This window comes from Meleagris gallopavo, chromosome 1 (genome assembly GCF_905368555.1).
Source record: "Meleagris gallopavo chromosome 1, MGAL_WU_HG_1.1, whole genome shotgun sequence".
NCBI classification, from domain to species: domain Eukaryota; kingdom Metazoa; phylum Chordata; class Aves; order Galliformes; family Phasianidae; genus Meleagris; species Meleagris gallopavo.
The window spans coordinates 176,287,497-176,305,409 of NC_139404.1; the positions used below are offsets into that span (position 1 = coordinate 176,287,497).

Consider the following 17,913-nt stretch of genomic DNA (forward strand, 5'->3'; position numbering starts at 1 on the left):
CTTCTCGCGAGAGCTCGCGGCGCCAACGGGGCGCGCGTAGGTGCCGTTTCGAAAGCGGCGGCGGGCTTCTGGGTCGCGCGAAGCGCCGCTCGTCGCGACCGCTGCCGTGCGGTCCTTGCGGACCCGCGTCCCTCTGCCCCGCGGGCGATGGATGCGTCGCGGGGCTTCTTCGGCAAACTGCGCTCCCTGGCCCTCACGCTAGAGAAGGAGGCGAAGCAGCTGGAGCGGGCGCTGCGCGGGGAGGACGCGGGTAAGTGCGGGCACCGCTTCTCGCGCGTCCTCACGGCGGCGGCGCCCCGAGCCCCAAGGGCCGCGCGGGTCTGGCGTTGCGAGCGGGGCGCTGCGGGGCGGCCCGCACTGACAGCACCGCCTCGGGTCCCGCTGCCGCTGCGCCGTGAGCTGCCGGGACGGGGTGCGGCTGTGCTGGAGAGGCGTGGTGGGGTCTTATGTGAGCATAACTCCGCGCCGCCTCTCTGAGCGCCTCCGTGGTTGAGTGTTTACCACGTAACGTCTGTAAGTAAATCATCGGATCGCAGAGTGATTTGGGCTGTAAGGGGTCTTACAACACAGCCAGCCTCAACCCCCTGCTCTGGGCAGGGCTGCCCTGCGTCTTGTCAGGCTGCTCAGGGCCCATCCAGCCCGGCCTCCAGCATATTCAGGAATGGGGCACTCGCAGCTCTCTGTGCAGCTGTGCCCCACCGCCCTCTGAGGAAAGAATTTCCTCCTACTATCTGACCTAAATCCTAAAGCCATTCCCCCCCCCGTTCTGTCACTACCTGACCGTGTAGAAAAAGTCAGTCTCCCTCCTGTCGGTAAGCTCCTTTTTAGTACTGAATCACATTCTTGTTTTTAACCTTGTCATGGATCAGTACAGGGAAACGCACGTTCAGGGCTTTTTCTCTCTCTGCACTACAGCTGAAGGCTCTAGTTAAATTATTGCCGTGCTCTGGCTTGTCGTGCTGCAGGGCTCCTCTTTTACCCTATTTACTGGCGTTAACCTGGATATCCAGTGAAAGAACAAAGGTCAGTTCTTGACTACTGCGTTTATGAGTGAACAGCACCAACATCTGCTAGTGGAGATTACATTACATTACATTGTACCTGCATGCTAAATTCTAATTCCCCACTTTCTTTTAATTTCAAAACACTTTCATGTGAATGTGCATATCAAAGACTATGAAGAGGAATCTCCAATGAGAGTTTTGCACGACCTACACTGCGAAATCAGGGCTCTGAAGGTAATGCCTTAACTTCTTGAAAAACTGGGGCAGAGACCGTGTCCATAAACTAATGGTTGTGCTTTGATCCTTAAGCCACAACACAGCCTTGTTATTCAGGCAGTTCTGACCTTTCTATTTACTTACCTTTAAGTCCTCATTGTGGCTACAAGGCAGCACCCAAAACTGTGGGATGCCTGTGCTGATGAGCTTGCCATCAGTTGTCATTCAGGCCAGCAGGGATGCAGGTCATGGGGAAGTTGTGGTTACACCGGGGCATAGGGGTGGGGAAGCTGGATTCAGGAGAAGTATGCCCAGCTTTGTTCGGTGAGAAGCACTTAGCATAAAGAACGTCCTTGCAGGGGATCCTGCACTTCTGTTAAACTTGTGAAAAACATTCTTTGTTTCTTTAACAAAAGTAGACAAAATAGTCTATAGAAATGGGCACCTGTGCAAGTAAGTGAGGAGTAAACCAAGCTGTAAACTGGAATTTCACCAGCTGCTCCGACATACATTCTTTGTATTTAAAAGTCCAAACTAATTGCTATGTAAATGCCCTCTTTTTTAAATTGAGTAAAAGTACATGGTTTTGTCAGGGAGGTCAGCAGGAAGCAGTTACCAGGCTGTGAACTGTCCTCATAATATTTGTAAGTTTGTGTGCACTTCTGCTCTATGTATTCCCAGTGTTTTGTAACCAAGTTTTCAGGCATAGACAAGATCTACATTTGCTGCTTGTCCTCATATGAAGTTCACTAGTTATTTCCCAAACACTAAATGTAGAAACAGACACCTGGTGGTGATTTGAAAACCCATTGCTTCGTTTCTCCTTCCCCTCCTTCACCCAAAGGAAGATGCTAATGCTGCTCTTGGCAAGAGTTCCTCTGAAAGGCAAGAAATTAATGACTTTATGAAGGCAAGTGAGATATTGATGCAAAGAAATGCAGTGGATCTTGGAAAAATAAGAGAGCTATTCCAGCAGTACGGCTACAAACCACACGTCGAAGTCCCTACAGGTAATATTTGTTGGCAGTGGAGCCCTCAAAGGCATGTAATTTTTCTAAATTGTTTCCCTTCCGCTATGTGTATGTTTCTGTTAATTAAGAGATCTGTGTTTTTTGCTTTATAGTAATCTGGGGCTGAAAGGTTCTGTTGTGATTGCTGCTCTAAGAATAAAACATGCAAAAGCTTTGAGCTGCATTTCCTGACGTGCTCCTGGTTGGTGTGTGTTTCTCTTCACTAATAGCTGTATGAAGAGGAGGGGTTGGCCATCGCGTTCTGATAACCCAGACAGTTGGGCTGCTTCAGCTTCTCCTGCATGATGAGCTACTGCAGATACAGATGCATCTGAATTAGTTTATATTCACGTGTTGTTATCCCATAAGTTTAAATCATCTGCTGCTTATATCATGCAGCAGTTCACAAATATTTGGGGGTGTTTCACAAATCACAAAATCACTAAGGTTGAAAAGACCTCCAAGATTACCCAATCTAACCACCCCTCCCACCACTATTTCCATTCCCGTAATACAGAATCAGACAAATTACACCTTGGCTTATTTCTGCAGTGAACTCGTGTTATCTTTTATGACTTTGTAGTCGCCACTTCTTTCTGTACAGTTTTTTCTTCCACGCTTTTAACAGACATTTCCTCTTGCAGTGAAATGGAGACAGATAAGTGTATTGAAGATTAAAACTTTCTGCCTAGGCTATGCAGGGAGGTTGAATTCTATTAAAAATGTATTAAGTGTAAGAAGCTTTCATCTTCATTTACCTCTGGAAGTATTTACCAATAGCCTGCAATTCAGTAAGTGTTGGGCCTGCGTTCTAAATACAGCTTAGCCTGATAAGAGCTTTTGATAGTTGTAGATTCAGGTTCAGTGCTTTAAAATGAAAGGAGTAATATTACTCTAATATTTAGAGTAATAAACATTAAAAAAAAAAAAAAAAAAAGACTGCCTGGAGGGGGGAGGAGAACATTCCCAGTTTATTTTAAAAATTCTTAAAAGATAAACTTCTGACAAAATGAACTCTCTTCTCTTTTGTCAGAGGAGCAGGAGGAGGAGGCGAATGGTGATTCAAAGGCATCTGACCAGAGTAAATCTGATCAGGAAGAAGCAGATGATGTACCTCCTCTTCCTGCCTGTGCTGAGAACCTTCCTGTGCCCAGGGACCCGCTGTGGAACCCCCAGCTTTCTGATTTTGGCCTATCACAGTATGCTTTCTCCAGGCCTTGGAGTGCATTACAAGGACAACAACGTGCAGCAAGTGCCAGTCAAGAAAATGCAAAGCACAAAACCCCCCCAAAAACGCAGACCCCCTGTGTTCTGCCCAAAACACCCAAATGCATGCTAAAGATGGATGACTTTGAGTGCGTAACACCAAAACTGGAACACTTTGGCATTAGTGAACACACCATGTGTATGAATGAAGACTACACCATGGCACTTATTCATAAAACTGCTCAGTCAAACAAGTAAGTAAATACTTGAAGCTCTGATCATTTCTCTATTGAATTTTCCATTGTTTCTTCTTGATGTACCCTTCCCTTGTTGCTATTGCCTATCTCTTTTCTTTTCTGCTAACAGGTGATTTGTTATCTACTTGTTTGTTAGTCTTCTGTCTACCTTGAACTCTCTGCTCCTCTTTTCCTCTACCCTTTGCAATGCAAACTACTTATAGGAGACCTGTCTCAGGTATTTCCTTCCCTGCCTGCATAAGAATGTCTCCGTTACAAGGAGAAAAGGCACAGTATCTCCTGTGATGTTTTGCTTTATTTAACCTAGGGCTTGCATTTGAGGACATGCAGTAGACTCTGTGTTACCAATATGAAGTTTTGAAAAGCATTAGAAGGTGGTATTGAAAGAAACTTGTGAAGCATTTGGTTAAATGCCTCACAGTGGGAGCACATTGTGTTATTTCTTCTGTTATCCAGCTTCAAGCAGGCGCTTCTTTTTGCTCCAGCCTGCAACTAAAAACACATTTCTAGGCTTCTACTCCTGGAAAAGGGTGGTTAAAAGATGTTTGTATGATTTGCATTAGCCAGGCATCCAATTTTAAAAAATGACGGTATTTAAGAGAAATATTCTGTTCAGCAGTTAAGGATTTGGTTTGTAGAGAGTTTTCACTAATTCTGTTTTTTAAATCCCTGATATTTGCTATACAGGTGTTCATGTGAAGTTCTTCAGAGCTGTACCTGCTTCAGTGACTTTGTTTCCTTTATTTCAATGTACCACAATGGTTACATTTCAGTGGTTTTTTTTTTCTTTTTTAGGTTACTGGGGGGAAAAGTAAAATTGAAAACATTCATTTTCTCTTAAAAGTTTTGGGATCTCTCCTGCCAAATAGGCATGGTAGCATTTACACAGCTGTAGCATATAGTATTGGGATTGTAATAATTGGAAAGCTGTTACTGAATCCTAAATGATGCAAACTTAAAGTTGGTTCCTCAGATAACTTTTTGGTAAAAGCTCAGCTTATTGCATAAGTTAAGCTCTTTTGTTGTCTTTAACTTACATTTCATTGGATTGGTTTTTTGATTGTATTTTTTCTTGGGTTTTTTTTAGTGAGAACCGTCTTAAATGTGATTTCAGTTTTAATTCTGGCTACAATTTCTAAATGAATACATCCACAAATTTTATTTATAGTTTTATATAACATTTTATAAAAATTAATCTTGCTTTCTGTGTGTGTACACACACAGGTTTGTGTGTGTGTGTGTGTGTGTGTGTGTGTGTGTGTGTACACTCATAGATACACTCATAGTGTTCTCAGTTCTCTTCTGTTCACATTTTCAGTTCTGAAGCAAGTAGAAAGAACAATGTATTTTGTGTGCATGCACTGAAGAGCTGAAAACAAAAGTAATAGGGAGAGAGAAAGGAAAAAAAAAAAAAAACAATAAACAGAAGTGTTTATAACGAAGAAGAGAAAGTATAATCATAATCCAAACAAGTAAGGTTCAAGTATCAATATTATTACCCAGGAAAAACTGATTTGAAAAAGTACTTTTTTTTTTTCCCTTATTTTTCCTTAATTTTTGTGGGGGCTTTGTTTGTTTTTTTTGCTTTTTTTGCTTTTTTACTTTTTTTGCTTTTTTTTTTTTTATAAAGAAAGAAGACTCGCAACAGGAGGTTTGATCTCATGGAAATACACTGCCTCACATGGATTTCTTGAGGCTTAGGCTTTTTACTGAGGAGTTGTAGATCATAGAACCATAGAATGGTTGGGTTGGAAGAGGCCTTTAAGATCATCTAGTTCCAACCCCCCAATCTAGGCAGGGACACCTCCCTCTAAACCAGGTTGGTCACAGCCCCATCCAGGCTGGCCTCAGAATGCCTCCAGGGAGGGGGCATCCACAGCATCTCTGGGCAATGTGTTCCTTATTCTAAATGCCTTGGCTGGACTGAACCTTTGCAAGGTAGAATCAGAGATAGTAAATCATTTTAGATCATGAACAAATGCTAGACAAGTGGTGGAGTTGACAGTGTTCCTTCAGTAGTGATTTCTTCATGTTACTTGAGAACTGATTGAGGTTTTTGGTTTTTCAGCGTAGTTAAAAAAGGTGATGGTGAAGTGAACGTAGCAAAAATGCCACCCAGGGAAATGGCAGTTACTCCTCAGCCAAAAACAAAAGCAACAGATGAGAACGGTAAGTTAAAAATATGTCAAGTAAATGTAGGTTTGCTATTTTTTAACATAACGTTTGTTAACAGATGGTAATATTTTAATCTGTTTCTTGTTAAATATACTTAATTTGTGTCCAGTCATTATTTGCATACTGGTGTTCAGAAAACTCAAATCAGTGGCTTCTATGGGGAATCCGCGTGCTTCAGTAGAAATCATTGCTTATTCTTCTACTCACATCCATCTAGAATTGTGCAGAGGCTTCCATCGTATCAGAATTGCAATTTATCCATGCTACTAATAACAGTACAATTATAAGAAGCAAACTTTTTTCCAAGAATTATCTATTACTATTTAAAGCCAGTTAGATGAATGGGAAAGAAACTGCTTTGGAACAGATTAACCAAACAGTAACTTACATCTTTCAAGAGTAGCACTGAAATTTCTCTGGGAGATCTAATATATTCTTTGGTAAACATCTGAAAGTCTTGCAGCAAAAAAACAGACCACTGAGTATATGGAAATTGGAAGCAGTATTGGTTTAAGTTGGGCTCTTTCAGTTGTATTTGGTAACAAGACAAGATTATTTTGATTAGTTTTGTTTTCTTTATTTACTTTATTTTTTGTTTTCTTTATTTACTGCTGTTAGAGCTCTTTTTCATACTGAAAGTTTTGTCAACTAAAATGATACAGTTGAACTAAAACAATCCAGTTGAAATATGTAAATAAATCTGTAACAAGCTAATTGATTTGGAATTCTAAACTGGAGCACTGCAATTAAAAATATGTATGCACATTTATTGATGGATTTATTGATTTTTCCCTAATTCCAGCAGCTGACTGTATGGCTTCTCCCATGATACCTGTGTTCTGCACACCTGGTGTGAAAATCCCTTCCCGAGCAGACAGTACAGCGCTAGCCAACTCACCAGAAAAAGACAAACTGCCTCTTCCCAGCCATGCAGCAACGCCGCCACCTCCGGATTTTGAAGCCAGATGGATGAAAAGAGAACTTATGGTACTACACAGCAGTTACATGTACTTTCATGCACTAGTGTTGTAAGCAGTTCTTCAAATGTCAGTTTGCTCTCCTTTTCCTATACCCATTCTTCTTGTCCTTTTAAACAATGCTTTTTAATTGGTAATTTTGTAAGAACGCGTTGTTAAATACTTCACCTAAGAAAAATAAATGAACTGAAGGCATATAATAGCTTCTCTGTAACAGGAGATGCAAGAGGAGAAGATCATGTTGGTGACGGAAAACAATGCAACAGAGAAACAAAACATAGAAGACAGCATTCCTTCTGCTGTGAGCTCTGATGAGTATCTCAAACATTTGGGGAACCCATCTCCTCCCAAAATAAAACAGTACGACCATTTACTCAGCACTCCTCCACCTCCAGAAATAACAAGGATACCAGATGATGTACTACAGGTTAGCTCTTTTTGTTATCTGAATAGTTTTCATATCATAACAGTAATAGTAAAAAGTGTTTATTTATCAAGTGTTGTTCCTCAAAAAGAAAAGAGTTCTCTGCTGCTTACTTAAAATGCATAGATTGTAATCCTGTTTGGAGTTCTAAAGTTATTTCTGTTCCTTTTTTAATGTTGTAGATTCTGTCAAAGTATAACCATAAAGTAGACTCTTCTATATCTAAGAAAATGGAGACTAAGGCAGGAGATGCTGCAAGATTTGGAAGTGATTTCAGTGATTACTGCAACAAAGAGAACAGGTATGATCAGATGTCCCAAATTTGGTTATGTAATTGAATTTTAATCATAATCATAGAATGGCCTGGGTTGAAAAGGACCACAATGATCATCCAGTTTCAACCCCCCTGCTATGTGCAGGGACACCAACCACCAGACCAGGCTGCCCAGAGCCACATCCAGCCTGGCCTTGAATGCCTCCAGGGATGGGGCATCCACAACCTCCTTGGGCAACCTGTTCCAGTGTGTCACCACCCTCTGTGTGAAAAACTTCCTCCTAATATCTAACCTAAACCTCCCTGTCTCAGTTTAAAACCACTCCCCCTAGTCCTATCACTATCCACCCTCATAAACAGCCGTTCCCCCTCTTGTTTCTATGCTCCCTTCAAATAGTGAAAGGCCACAATGATGTCCCCCTGGAGCCTTCTCTTCTCCAAAGAGGAATTAATTTTGAGGAGTTAGGAAGACTTCAGTGCATTTAGAAAATTCATACAGCTATTTGTTCTCCAGCTCCTGTTGACACGACTAAATATCTAATCTTTGGCATAGTATCTGGCTGGTTCTATTGCAAAGAACAAATATATTTTTTTATTATGAATCCTGGGAAGCTTTTAAGAAAAATGAAGGGGGGAGGAGGAAGGAAATAAATTGAAGAAAAAACAGTGAAATTATCTGTAGGTATATTTTGCTTTGTGGCAATCAACTGAATGTTTTAAGCTTGTGTCAGTAAATTTAGGCAATAAAGAACTGCAGACAACTACGTGAAGTGACAGAAGTAATCACGCTGTCACTTGGGCACGTTGTGGCTTATCCTGGCAGGCAGCCAAGCACCACACAGCTGTTCTCTCCCGGGTTAACCCCAGCGGGGTGAGGGAGAGAGTTGGAAGGGGGGGGAATCCACGTGAGAACCCGTGGGTTGAGATGAAGGCAGTTTAATAATAGAGGAGGGGAGAAAGGAGAAGGACTGATGCCCATCACAATTGCTCACCACCAGCCAGCTCCCCCAGTGTCACTGCTGGGCATGAGCCACGTGCTGCAGGACGTCCTTCTGGCTGCTTTGGGCCAGCTGTCCTGGTTCTGGCCTCTCCCAGCTCCACGTGCACATCCAGCTCCTCACTGACCAGGCAGCACAAGGAGTGAAATGACCTTGACTTCGTGTGAGCGCTGCTCAGCAACAACTACTTACATAGACTTTTTTGTCATTGATCTAGTGTAGACATTCCTCATTCAATATAATGTGCTATACTTACTGATTTTCTGTTACACTTGGGGTCACTAAAGATTATCTTGATAAGATAATCTTTAGTCTATGGAATAATAGCCTCAACAAATCCAGCAAGAGATGAAGAGAAGTAGGTATCTTAACGTACATGGATTTAGAATCTGTTTGATTAATCAGATAAAATAAAGCTCTTATTTTAGCTGTCTTTTTGTTGCTGTCGTTGGGCAAGCTTTCAGTGTTTGTTTCTTCTGCTAATTCAGAATATGACTGAGGTAACGAGTTCATGAACACTTCTGGATGTATTTGCAGAGGATATCCTGATTTTTTCAAGTCGGACATTTGAAATCAAGCTGAAGACTATTTCACATTCATGGATCTTATCACTGAACCGTAGAGAGTTCAAAAAGCAAAAAGAAATACTGGGAGGAAGGACCCACAAAAGGAAAATCTCTTTTTTTTTTTTTTTTTTTTCTTTCTGGAGAAAACTTGATGTGTATTAACTTGCTTGAACTAACAATTTTGTGGTTTAATTTTTTAATTAAAATTAGTAGCAAAATAGATTGGGTTTTGGTTGTTGTTGTTCTAATATTGCTTCACAGGGGACTACAGTCATGTATTATATGATGTAATACTTCAGTTGTTTCACTTGATTCTTGTGTTTGTTGTATGTGTTCAGGTGCAGTGGTCTGTAGAGAAGTGTAATTAAACTGCAACAGAAGGAAAGTCTGTTATGCTGCCCAGAAAGCAGCCATCTCTAGGCAGTCTGCTGACACTGCCTGTTTCAGGGCGGAGTTTGAAGTGCAGTACTTGGACATATTTTCAACAGAGCTCCTTTTTATGTCACGAGTAAGTCCTGCCTTACTATTTTGAAGTACCACCAGGACATCTATCACTTCTGCAGTACTAAGACATATCAAACAGGTATTCCTATATCATGCTGTCATCTGGCTGATAGACAGCCTTCTCCTTCAATTGCAGTTTTCCTGCTTAGGCATCACATTAAGTACTAGGCACCCATTTTCCTTTTAGCACCCTAATACCTATAGCCCTAGAATGTTACTATTTTGAATGTGAAGTAATTGCACAGTATATTTTCAAATGTTACCAGTGAGATATTTGCTGTTTCTTTCATTGCTTGGAAGATTTGCCTGGGGGATTGCTGTATTGTCCCCTGTGCTGCTGCCACATGCATTCTGTAAGAGGTGATGTTACTTCCAGTCATGCAACCACGTCCCTGCAGTAGCTCACCAAGCTAAACTCCTCAGAGCTGCTGGGTAATTTACTGGTATCTGGTAGTCACAGCAGCTGGAATTTTTTTCCACCGGAGATTTTTCTCTTGTCCAAAAGAAATCCCAACCATGTATCCCTCTTTAGAGCTGTTATCTGTGTCAGCTATTGCTGTGAGCACTGCTCTTACCAGCTGTACACAGTCCTCCTGTTGACAGCTAAAATACTGTTATTTTAGTGTGTGCTTTTCTGAATTTTCTGAACACAGTTTCACATTCTTTGAAATTCTCAGGCATAAAAACATCTGGAGATGCCAGAAAGTATTTTTCTGGCTGCTTAGAGGGACTTGGCATGACTGAAACATAGCAAATGTAGGAGCCTTTGTCATGCTGTCACAGTCACTTTCTGAAACGAGTGTACATCACATGACCAGGAGCAGCTGACTTTTTTTACCAATTCTGGCCTGAGCACAGCATCACTTTTTTTTTTTCCTGTCCTAATTTCTGTTTAAAAAAACATAATTAATTTACATTACTTTTGAAAGCTGATCGACATGTTGAATAAAGCTTTTGTCTGGGATGCTTTGAGGCTGCTTGGAAAATTAGTCATCTGCTGCTATAAAAACACCTGCTCGTCTTTCCCAACTCTTTCAGAGTGATGGCCAGATCTCCTTCCAGCATCTTACAAACTATACCACTTGATGGGCTGGATGCTACTCACGAAATGTCATAGGCCTAACAAGGTACAAAATAGTCTGTTCTAGGACAGCAGTCCTCCTCTGTGAGCAGCCTCTGCTCAGCCTCCTCTTCTCTGGGCTGAACAAACCCAGGGACCTGAGCCACATACCTTGCCCTCTAGACCTTTCCATCTTTGTTGTCTGAATTCAATCTCGTATGATGTGATAGTGGTATGAGATTATGTATTTGGATCTAGTAATTGAGTTTTACAAGCTTGTTTGGGGGTTTTTGTTTACAGAACTGTTCAAGTAATAACACTGTTTGTGCTTACTGCCCTTGTGTGAGGAATATTACTGTGAGGTGGATGCAGTCAGAGCAGGAGAACAAAAGCAAGCTGTGATTTGTCTTGCCTAGGTTTCAATAAGACCTAAGCAGTAGTGTATTGGAGAAGGGGGAAGCAGAACTGGAAACAAGCAGCATACAAAACTGATCCCTGTTCAGAACCAGTTGGGAAAGGCAGTGGTAAAATCTCTCATGCAGGTGCCTGTGCAGCCCTGTGATTAACCAAGCGCTCGGGTACTGCAGCAAGCATGGATGTAGCCTTGGAGCTGCAGGAGCTCAGGGCTCTCCCTAAGCCTGTGCTACTGCTGGAGAAGCCCTGCTAAGTGAGCCTTAGTTTTGGAGGAGGCATTCTTCATCTGGTAACAGGCAAATTTGACTCGGAGTCTGAGCTGTGCCTAATCCACAACGTAGGGCTGTTCCCACTTTATAGCTGCTGTTTCACCACTTCTCTGCACAGAAAGTACAGATTGTGCAGTTCTATGGTGGTTGCCACCTGCTGAGACACTGAAAGACTGATAGATTTTGTTTCCTTTTCTAGTTTCCCTCCCCATGGAAATCAGTAATCTCAAATTCAACTCTTGGCTGCGTGATTGCTACATCAGATGCACGGGGAGGGTGAGCATGGGATCACATCATCTAGCAGTAGCCTGCAGTCAGAACAGATGGAGCACAGCACGAAGCTACACTCCGGTAGTTAGGGACATCTGGGCAGTAACGAGAAAAGCATGGCCTTTGGTTTTCCCTCATTTGCTACGGTTCTTAATCCTTTTGCATTTGTTTTAGTATATAAAATGTGTCAGCTAACGGAGCATTCTCTCTATAATCCCATTGTTGTCAGAGGAGTGCCTCAAATTGTTCTGCCTAGGCAGCCCCGTGAAGTGGCAAATGCTTTGTTTTCTTGGAAATAATTTGCCTGAGGTTAAATACAAATAGAATGAAACAAATGAAAGTTCCCAGGTGGCTGTCAAATGGGCAAATGAGGAACATCACTCCAGTGCTTTCTGCTGAGCTTTTATTGATGGTTTTTATAAATCACTGGAGTGATAACTGGAGCCCAGGCTTCCTTGGTTATTTAAAGCATCATAGATGCTTTACAGTTTTAAGCAGTGCACTGTGCTTTGTTTTTTCTTTTTACAGAAAGTCGGTTGTCATTATCCCAATGTTCCAGTTCTTGTGGTTGCATGTGTCCCAACATCTGCAGCTGGTGTTAGACCTGTTGGTCTTTTGGGAGTATCCCTCACAGCCCTCTGCCTTGTTTCCCCATGGCACAGTAATATAGAGGTTGTGGCATGTAGAAGGAGCAGGGACAACATCCAGTGGCTGCACTATGAAATCATGAGTGTTATTCCACAGAAATGCAACCTCTTGCTAAAAATGTCAATCAGTGCTGTCTGTATTAACTGTCAGTGTGACCCACTGTGCTATTGTTTTGCCACTCCTACAAGGGGGCAGCTGATGAAGTCCATCCATTGCATTGGCTTCGTCTAATGCAAATTGGAGGGGTTAAAAAAATGGCACAACTGTGCATACATGAGAATACAGCTTCTGGAAGATGTTGTGCTATGTGGGCATTTCTGCTGGGAGGCCAGGCAAAAGCTAGTTGTATTGCAGAATGCCTGACAGGAAGGTGTTCATGCTTTTTGGCACACTTTGTGTCTAGAGCCCAGCAGTTATGCTCTGTAATGATTGCTTATGCAGTTACTGGAAACCAAGGTAGGCTCTGCTGCACGGGCCCACCTTTCGTCTCCCCAAGCTGCAGGCTCTCCCACACCCTGGTGTGTCACTGCACTTTGCTGCTGGGGCTGCCTGGGATCATACTCGTGCCTGCCCTGTGCAGGGCAGGAGTGCCCTTGGAAGTGTTTTGCAAGGTGACGTTATTCAGACACTTTGCATTGACCCAAACCACTGCTCACCTGCAAAAGGCACTGCCTGGGATGAGGCCAGAGAAAGGAAAGGGCAGCATGGGAGGGGAACACTGATGTCTCCTGTCAGCAGTCTGAGTGCCTTGTGAAATCCTGCCCTTGCTCACAGTACTGAGCTGGCTGTCTGCACAGCTGCACTGGTGAGCTCTCCTGTGGTCACTGCTCTGAGCATTTCTAGGGCAGCAGAGGCAGTTCCACCCATAGTCCTCCTGAAACCACTTGCTGAGAGTGCTTATTTTTTCCATCTGCATCGTGACCATTCCTTCTTTTGACTAGAGCTGTAAAGCAAAACTTAAGTTTGCTGATGGAGCAAGGGACAGCTCTGATGCAACTGAGTTTATTGACAAAGTGTGTGGCTTGTCCTCACCTCTTAAACAGGGAGAGGATTAACCCAGACATCATCACCTTCAGCAGAGATGCAGCCAACTTTCCCCAAAAGCTCTACATAAAAACTTTGCTAAGCATTGAAACATTATCAGAGGCACACGCTGCCCTGGTGTGGGAGCAGGACCTGCCACAGGGGTGATGAAATGAGAGGGAGACTGTGGAAACAACCATTAGTCGAGGCCTAAGTGTGGCAGAGAGGGATTTGTCCCTTAGGCAAAACGAGGTTGGAGCAGCAGGAGGGATGTGCTGAAGGACACATGAAGCCTCAGCTGCAGGAGCAGAGTGGTTGAGTTACTGAGTGTAGAAAGGAGAAAATAAGGGCCCGGTTTCCTGGGTCTTGTAGCTGGAGCCATTCCATCCTGCTGCATCCCCACGCAGGGTGGAGTTCCTGGAGTTACACTGCGGAAAAAATAATGAGAGCTTTGGAGGAGCAGTGCTGGTGGCAGTGCGGCTGTGGGATGGAGAGCTGCGTCTCTTAGTGCTGCGTCAGTGCTTGGGGCATCGAGGGGCAGTGAACGCCCCGCCTCACTCACTGCCTTGATGAGGGACAAACACTCATTAGGTCTCCAAATACAAACCAGCCCTGCTAATTGACAGAGCTGTGTGTAGCGTTGGCTTCTTTAGTGTATGGGACTTCTCACTGCTGCTGAGTTTTGAGACTGTGTTTTAGGTTCTCCAGAGCGCTGTGTTGTACATCACTTGTCTCTTTGGGTGACTGATTTCCTTCCTCAGCACTTGAGATAGTCTTGCAGGAGCTCATTGCTGATGGGATGCTCGTTACACAGGAGCTCGTTACCAGCGCAGTCAGCTTTCACTTATACCTCTTTCAACACACGGACAGTTGTATCCTGCTGTCTAACTTAAAACTGACTGCTGTTGGACTCGACCACAAAGTTGATTCTTGACTTAGGGAACGTGCACTGCTCGGACTCCTCGAACATCTTTTCTAATTAAAAGGGTGCAGAAAGTGGAGGAACGTGGCAACAGCCCAATGGCCTTATGTGTCAGTGCAGGAAGGAAAACCACTACGGCATGGATGCATGGAGCTGCCTTTGCTGGAAACCCCTGCATCTGCAACGCTGAAGCACGGGGTTCACCGTCGCACGATTTTCACGTGAACGAAAACTTCAGCTGAGCTCCGTGCCGCGTCTCCGGCCGAACATCACTCTGACGAGAGATTTGCCCTCCCACGCTCCGCCGCTTCACCCACAAAGTACCGCCGCAGAGCCGAGGCGGTGCGCGGCTCCAGCTCTCCCCCTGCAGGGACAGCACGGCACAGCTTCGCCACAGGGACCGCGCAGCCTGCGCCCTCCGCACAGCGCTGACCTGCGGGGTGGTTGAGCAGCTGCTCACCGCGCAGACTCACCGACAGCTTTTGGCCGTGCCCCCACACCCAAGGGCTGCTGCAATCCAAGAAAACGGCACTCTGCGCATCACAGTTATTCAGGAAGTCATCTCATACCAGTTAGCATAGAGCCTAATATTGTATCTATTGATTAGGCAAGGGTAACTGAAGGGGGAGAGGTAACGGCATTCACCTGCCTAAAATGCATGGAGAAAAACTTACTTGGTCAGCATATATAACTTCATTAGGAACTATACTTCCAGCAGCAAATAGCCCGTCTCGACCTATGGGCTCTCTCTTATTCTGCAGCCACTCCCACCTTCAGACACAGCAGGGCACACAAAACAAACCACCCCTGTACACAAAGGTCATTTTTGCACTATTAAGTAACACGGCCTTTCTTTCATTTTTTTGTCTCTTTCTGTGTTTTATAACGTCTATGATATACACCCAGCACTTCAGTAACATCTAATATAAACAAAGCAGCTGTTTTGGTGGGGGGGGGGTTCTGTTTTTTTGTTTTGAATGGGCAGTGAATGCTCTCCAAATATTTTAACTTCTGCTTAAAAGCCAGCTTCTGAATTTGTCTGCTTAAAATAGGCTTAAAAAAGCACACACACAGTCAGATTCAAAAGGTTAATAACAGCCATCTTTATTCCACACAAGACAGAACTACAGAACACCTGTAATCATTCTGGTCACATTCTATGGAAACCTGAAACACGAGACACACCAACCTACTCTGCAAACTATGAACCAATCAAGGACAGAGCGATGGCACTGCTAAAGATTAAGTGTTCCTTCTAAACAAACTAAAAGGTTTAAAATTTGACTTATACCCTTGACGTTTAGCTTTGTCTTCAGGTGTTCTTACTTTGCAATAAAGGCAATAAAAAAAAGCCTGCTTTAGAACAGCAAGGAGGAATAAGCAGAAAATAGAATCATACAAAGCAGCAATAGCTCAGTATGGCCTCATGCGGCTGGAAGGCGGCGGTGCGCGGTTGGGAGGCGTGATGGCTATATCCAGGTAGTCTCCTATCTGGAATTTCTGGGACTGCAACGTCATGGAATCATCTGTGCCCTTCCTGCCCGACATGGTACTGCCGATCTCCTTCACCCTGTGCACGGAGATGAAAGGCAGTTAGTTACCAGAGCCCAGGCTTTGCATGTCTAACGCAAGAGCAGCATCAGTCTTTCCAACCTCGCCATGCCACGCTCCACACCGTACCTCACTACATCCACAGCGTTTTCTTCTGCACCAAGTCAAGTCACACTGAGTCTTTCTGACGGGATATAGGGGTGGGGACCTTTCAGCCATCTTAGCACGAGACAGAACCCCCTGCCCACTCACACAGAGCTGAAGCCCCACAGACTGCACAGCAGTCTCGGATCACCAGAAACGAAGCTCCACCTCACGCTGTGGGCCCACGTTTAGCTGGTGGCCAATTCAGCGCTCCAAGTGGCTAAGCAAACACGTCCATTGTTCAGGGAACACAAACTACAGCAGTTACCAATCAAAACCCAGAGTTCATAACGACAATCCTGCAGTCTGTTACCATGAAATTCAGAAATATTATTTGTGAGCACTTGACTTTAAAATCAGCATTGTATTTTACTGCAGCGCTTCCTCGAGCCTTCTGTTGGTCTGGAGAAGAAATGCCCTTTACCTGTAGCCCGGTCGCTTGAGATCTGTAAAAACAATTGCAAAATTGAAGTGTGTGCCCTTCTTCCGTGCTTCTGGGTACACCTCCTTCACCAAGCTGGTGAGCTCCTTCAGAGTTGCGTCCATCCTACGTTAAACAAACAAACAAACCCAATGGTTCACCTTCTCAAAGCAGAAATCTACAAAGCTTTCCAATGCCCATTTAAGACGGAATTGGTATTTTGCAACAGCTTAAATAAACATTTCCTTGCCTTTGCATGCTTCCTGTTAATACATGAAGAAGAGCAGCACTTCACATATTTCAGCTATACAGGGAGCCACTTATTTCACAACAACGTGGCATTCCAAACAACCAATACTGATCAACATTGCTCTTCCAGGTCTCTCAAAAAAACGACCTTTTTATAAAGCATTTTTAAATACATTTACAATGAATGTGTTTCCTTATTCAAGTTGGTGTTAATGTTAAAATGGTTTCTTAGAGGAAGCATATGAATAAAAGCAAAACAAATAATCATGAGCAGTTTTCCACCAGTACTTCCACTTCTGCCCTAACAGATGGCACTCCTCCTTCTCTCCAGCCTTCAACCAGAACAGGGCCAAAACTAACTTCAGAACTCTACAAACAAAAGGACCACAGCTCTGAGGACCACACTGCAGGCTCCCTGTGAGCTCTGTGCCACGTCTGGCTGACAATGCCTGCTCTGACTGCTCTGCGGATGGCTTAGACATCATCAACGGCCTGCAGAAGTACATTAGAACTGTGTGCTCTGTTAGGGACAACAGTGGATTTATTCAAACACACAGTGACACACGTGTCACAGCCCTAGCAGAAATCTTGGAGGAAATACAGCGTTTATAAAGCAACGCACTTCAAAAAAGCAATGCTCTTCAAAATGCATTCACAGCGCAGACGAAAGCATTTCTCCCTGCTTGCTGCAAACGCAACGTGAGCAGCACTGCAGCCCTTCCACCCGCACACACAGAAAGAAGGGCCGTTTCTCTTTCTGACCCGGACCAACGCACAAGTGCTGCAGTGTCCAACCTCCCGGGACAGCTGCTTCTGCGGGAGGACGGCGCCCCACGTTAATTACATTGACGGCAACGACGAAGGAGATGGCAGAGCGCAATCCCACCACACGCAGCCCCGGCCGAGCTCACCAGGTGTAGATCTGCAGCTCGCTGGAGGGCACGTTGCCGCGGGAGAACTCGTCCATGCGGTGGTGCCGCCCGTTGTTGGTGGTGAAGACGCGGAGCAGCAGCGGACACGTCTGCGGGCGGGAGGGGGCGGCGTGAGGCACACAGCGCGCACCCCCCGCAAGGCCTCACGGCGCCAATCCCGCCACGCTTCCCCCCCCCTCCCGGGGCCCCGCGAACGGCGGCAGTACGGGCGCGGCGGGCCGGCGCAACCCCGGCACCTTCTCCCGGTCGATCGGCTTCTCCGGTTCCTTCTTGATCTCCTCCTGCGTGACGCGCGACTCCACCGCCATCTCGTCCCGCAGCCGACGGCCCGGATGTCTCGCGGCGCGCGCACAATTCTCGCGATAGTGGAGCGAAGACGGCCGTGCGCGCCTGGGCGCT

The 17,913-nt window shown here is 44.6% G+C and overlaps 2 protein-coding genes across 6 annotated transcripts; one reads left to right on the forward strand and one right to left on the reverse strand.

The window, feature by feature from the left end:
* The first annotated feature begins 1 nt into the window (after nt 1).
* On the forward strand, nt 2–9,327 carry SKA3 (spindle and kinetochore associated complex subunit 3). Of its 5 annotated transcripts, XM_085216176.1 has the most exons (10): nt 112–250; nt 916–1,023; nt 1,174–1,238; nt 2,065–2,230; nt 3,264–3,690; nt 5,762–5,862; nt 6,671–6,855; nt 7,063–7,272; nt 7,452–7,570; nt 9,079–9,327. In XM_085216176.1, the coding sequence occupies exons 3-10, from the start codon at nt 1,194–1,196 to the stop codon at nt 9,110–9,112; spliced, it is 1,287 nt and encodes a 428-aa protein (XP_085072302.1). In that variant the 5' UTR covers nt 112–250; nt 916–1,023; nt 1,174–1,193; the 3' UTR covers nt 9,113–9,327. The 5 variants fall into 5 exon arrangements, with proteins under 5 accessions (XP_085072301.1, XP_085072298.1, XP_085072300.1 ...); XM_085216175.1 differs by lacking the exon at nt 916–1,023 and having other exon boundaries at nt 2–250; nt 9,030–9,327; XM_085216172.1 differs by lacking the exon at nt 916–1,023 and having other exon boundaries at nt 2–250.
* Nucleotides 9,328–15,296: 5,969 nt separating this feature from the next.
* SAP18 (Sin3A associated protein 18) lies at nt 15,297–17,909 on the reverse strand. Its single transcript, XM_085216187.1, has 4 exons — nt 17,751–17,909; nt 17,494–17,603; nt 16,337–16,459; nt 15,297–15,787 (listed from the first exon to the last, which is right to left on the reverse strand). The coding sequence occupies exons 1-4, from the start codon at nt 17,820–17,822 to the stop codon at nt 15,631–15,633; spliced, it is 462 nt and encodes a 153-aa protein (XP_085072313.1). The 5' UTR covers nt 17,823–17,909; the 3' UTR covers nt 15,297–15,630.
* Nucleotides 17,910–17,913: the final 4 nt, after the last annotated feature.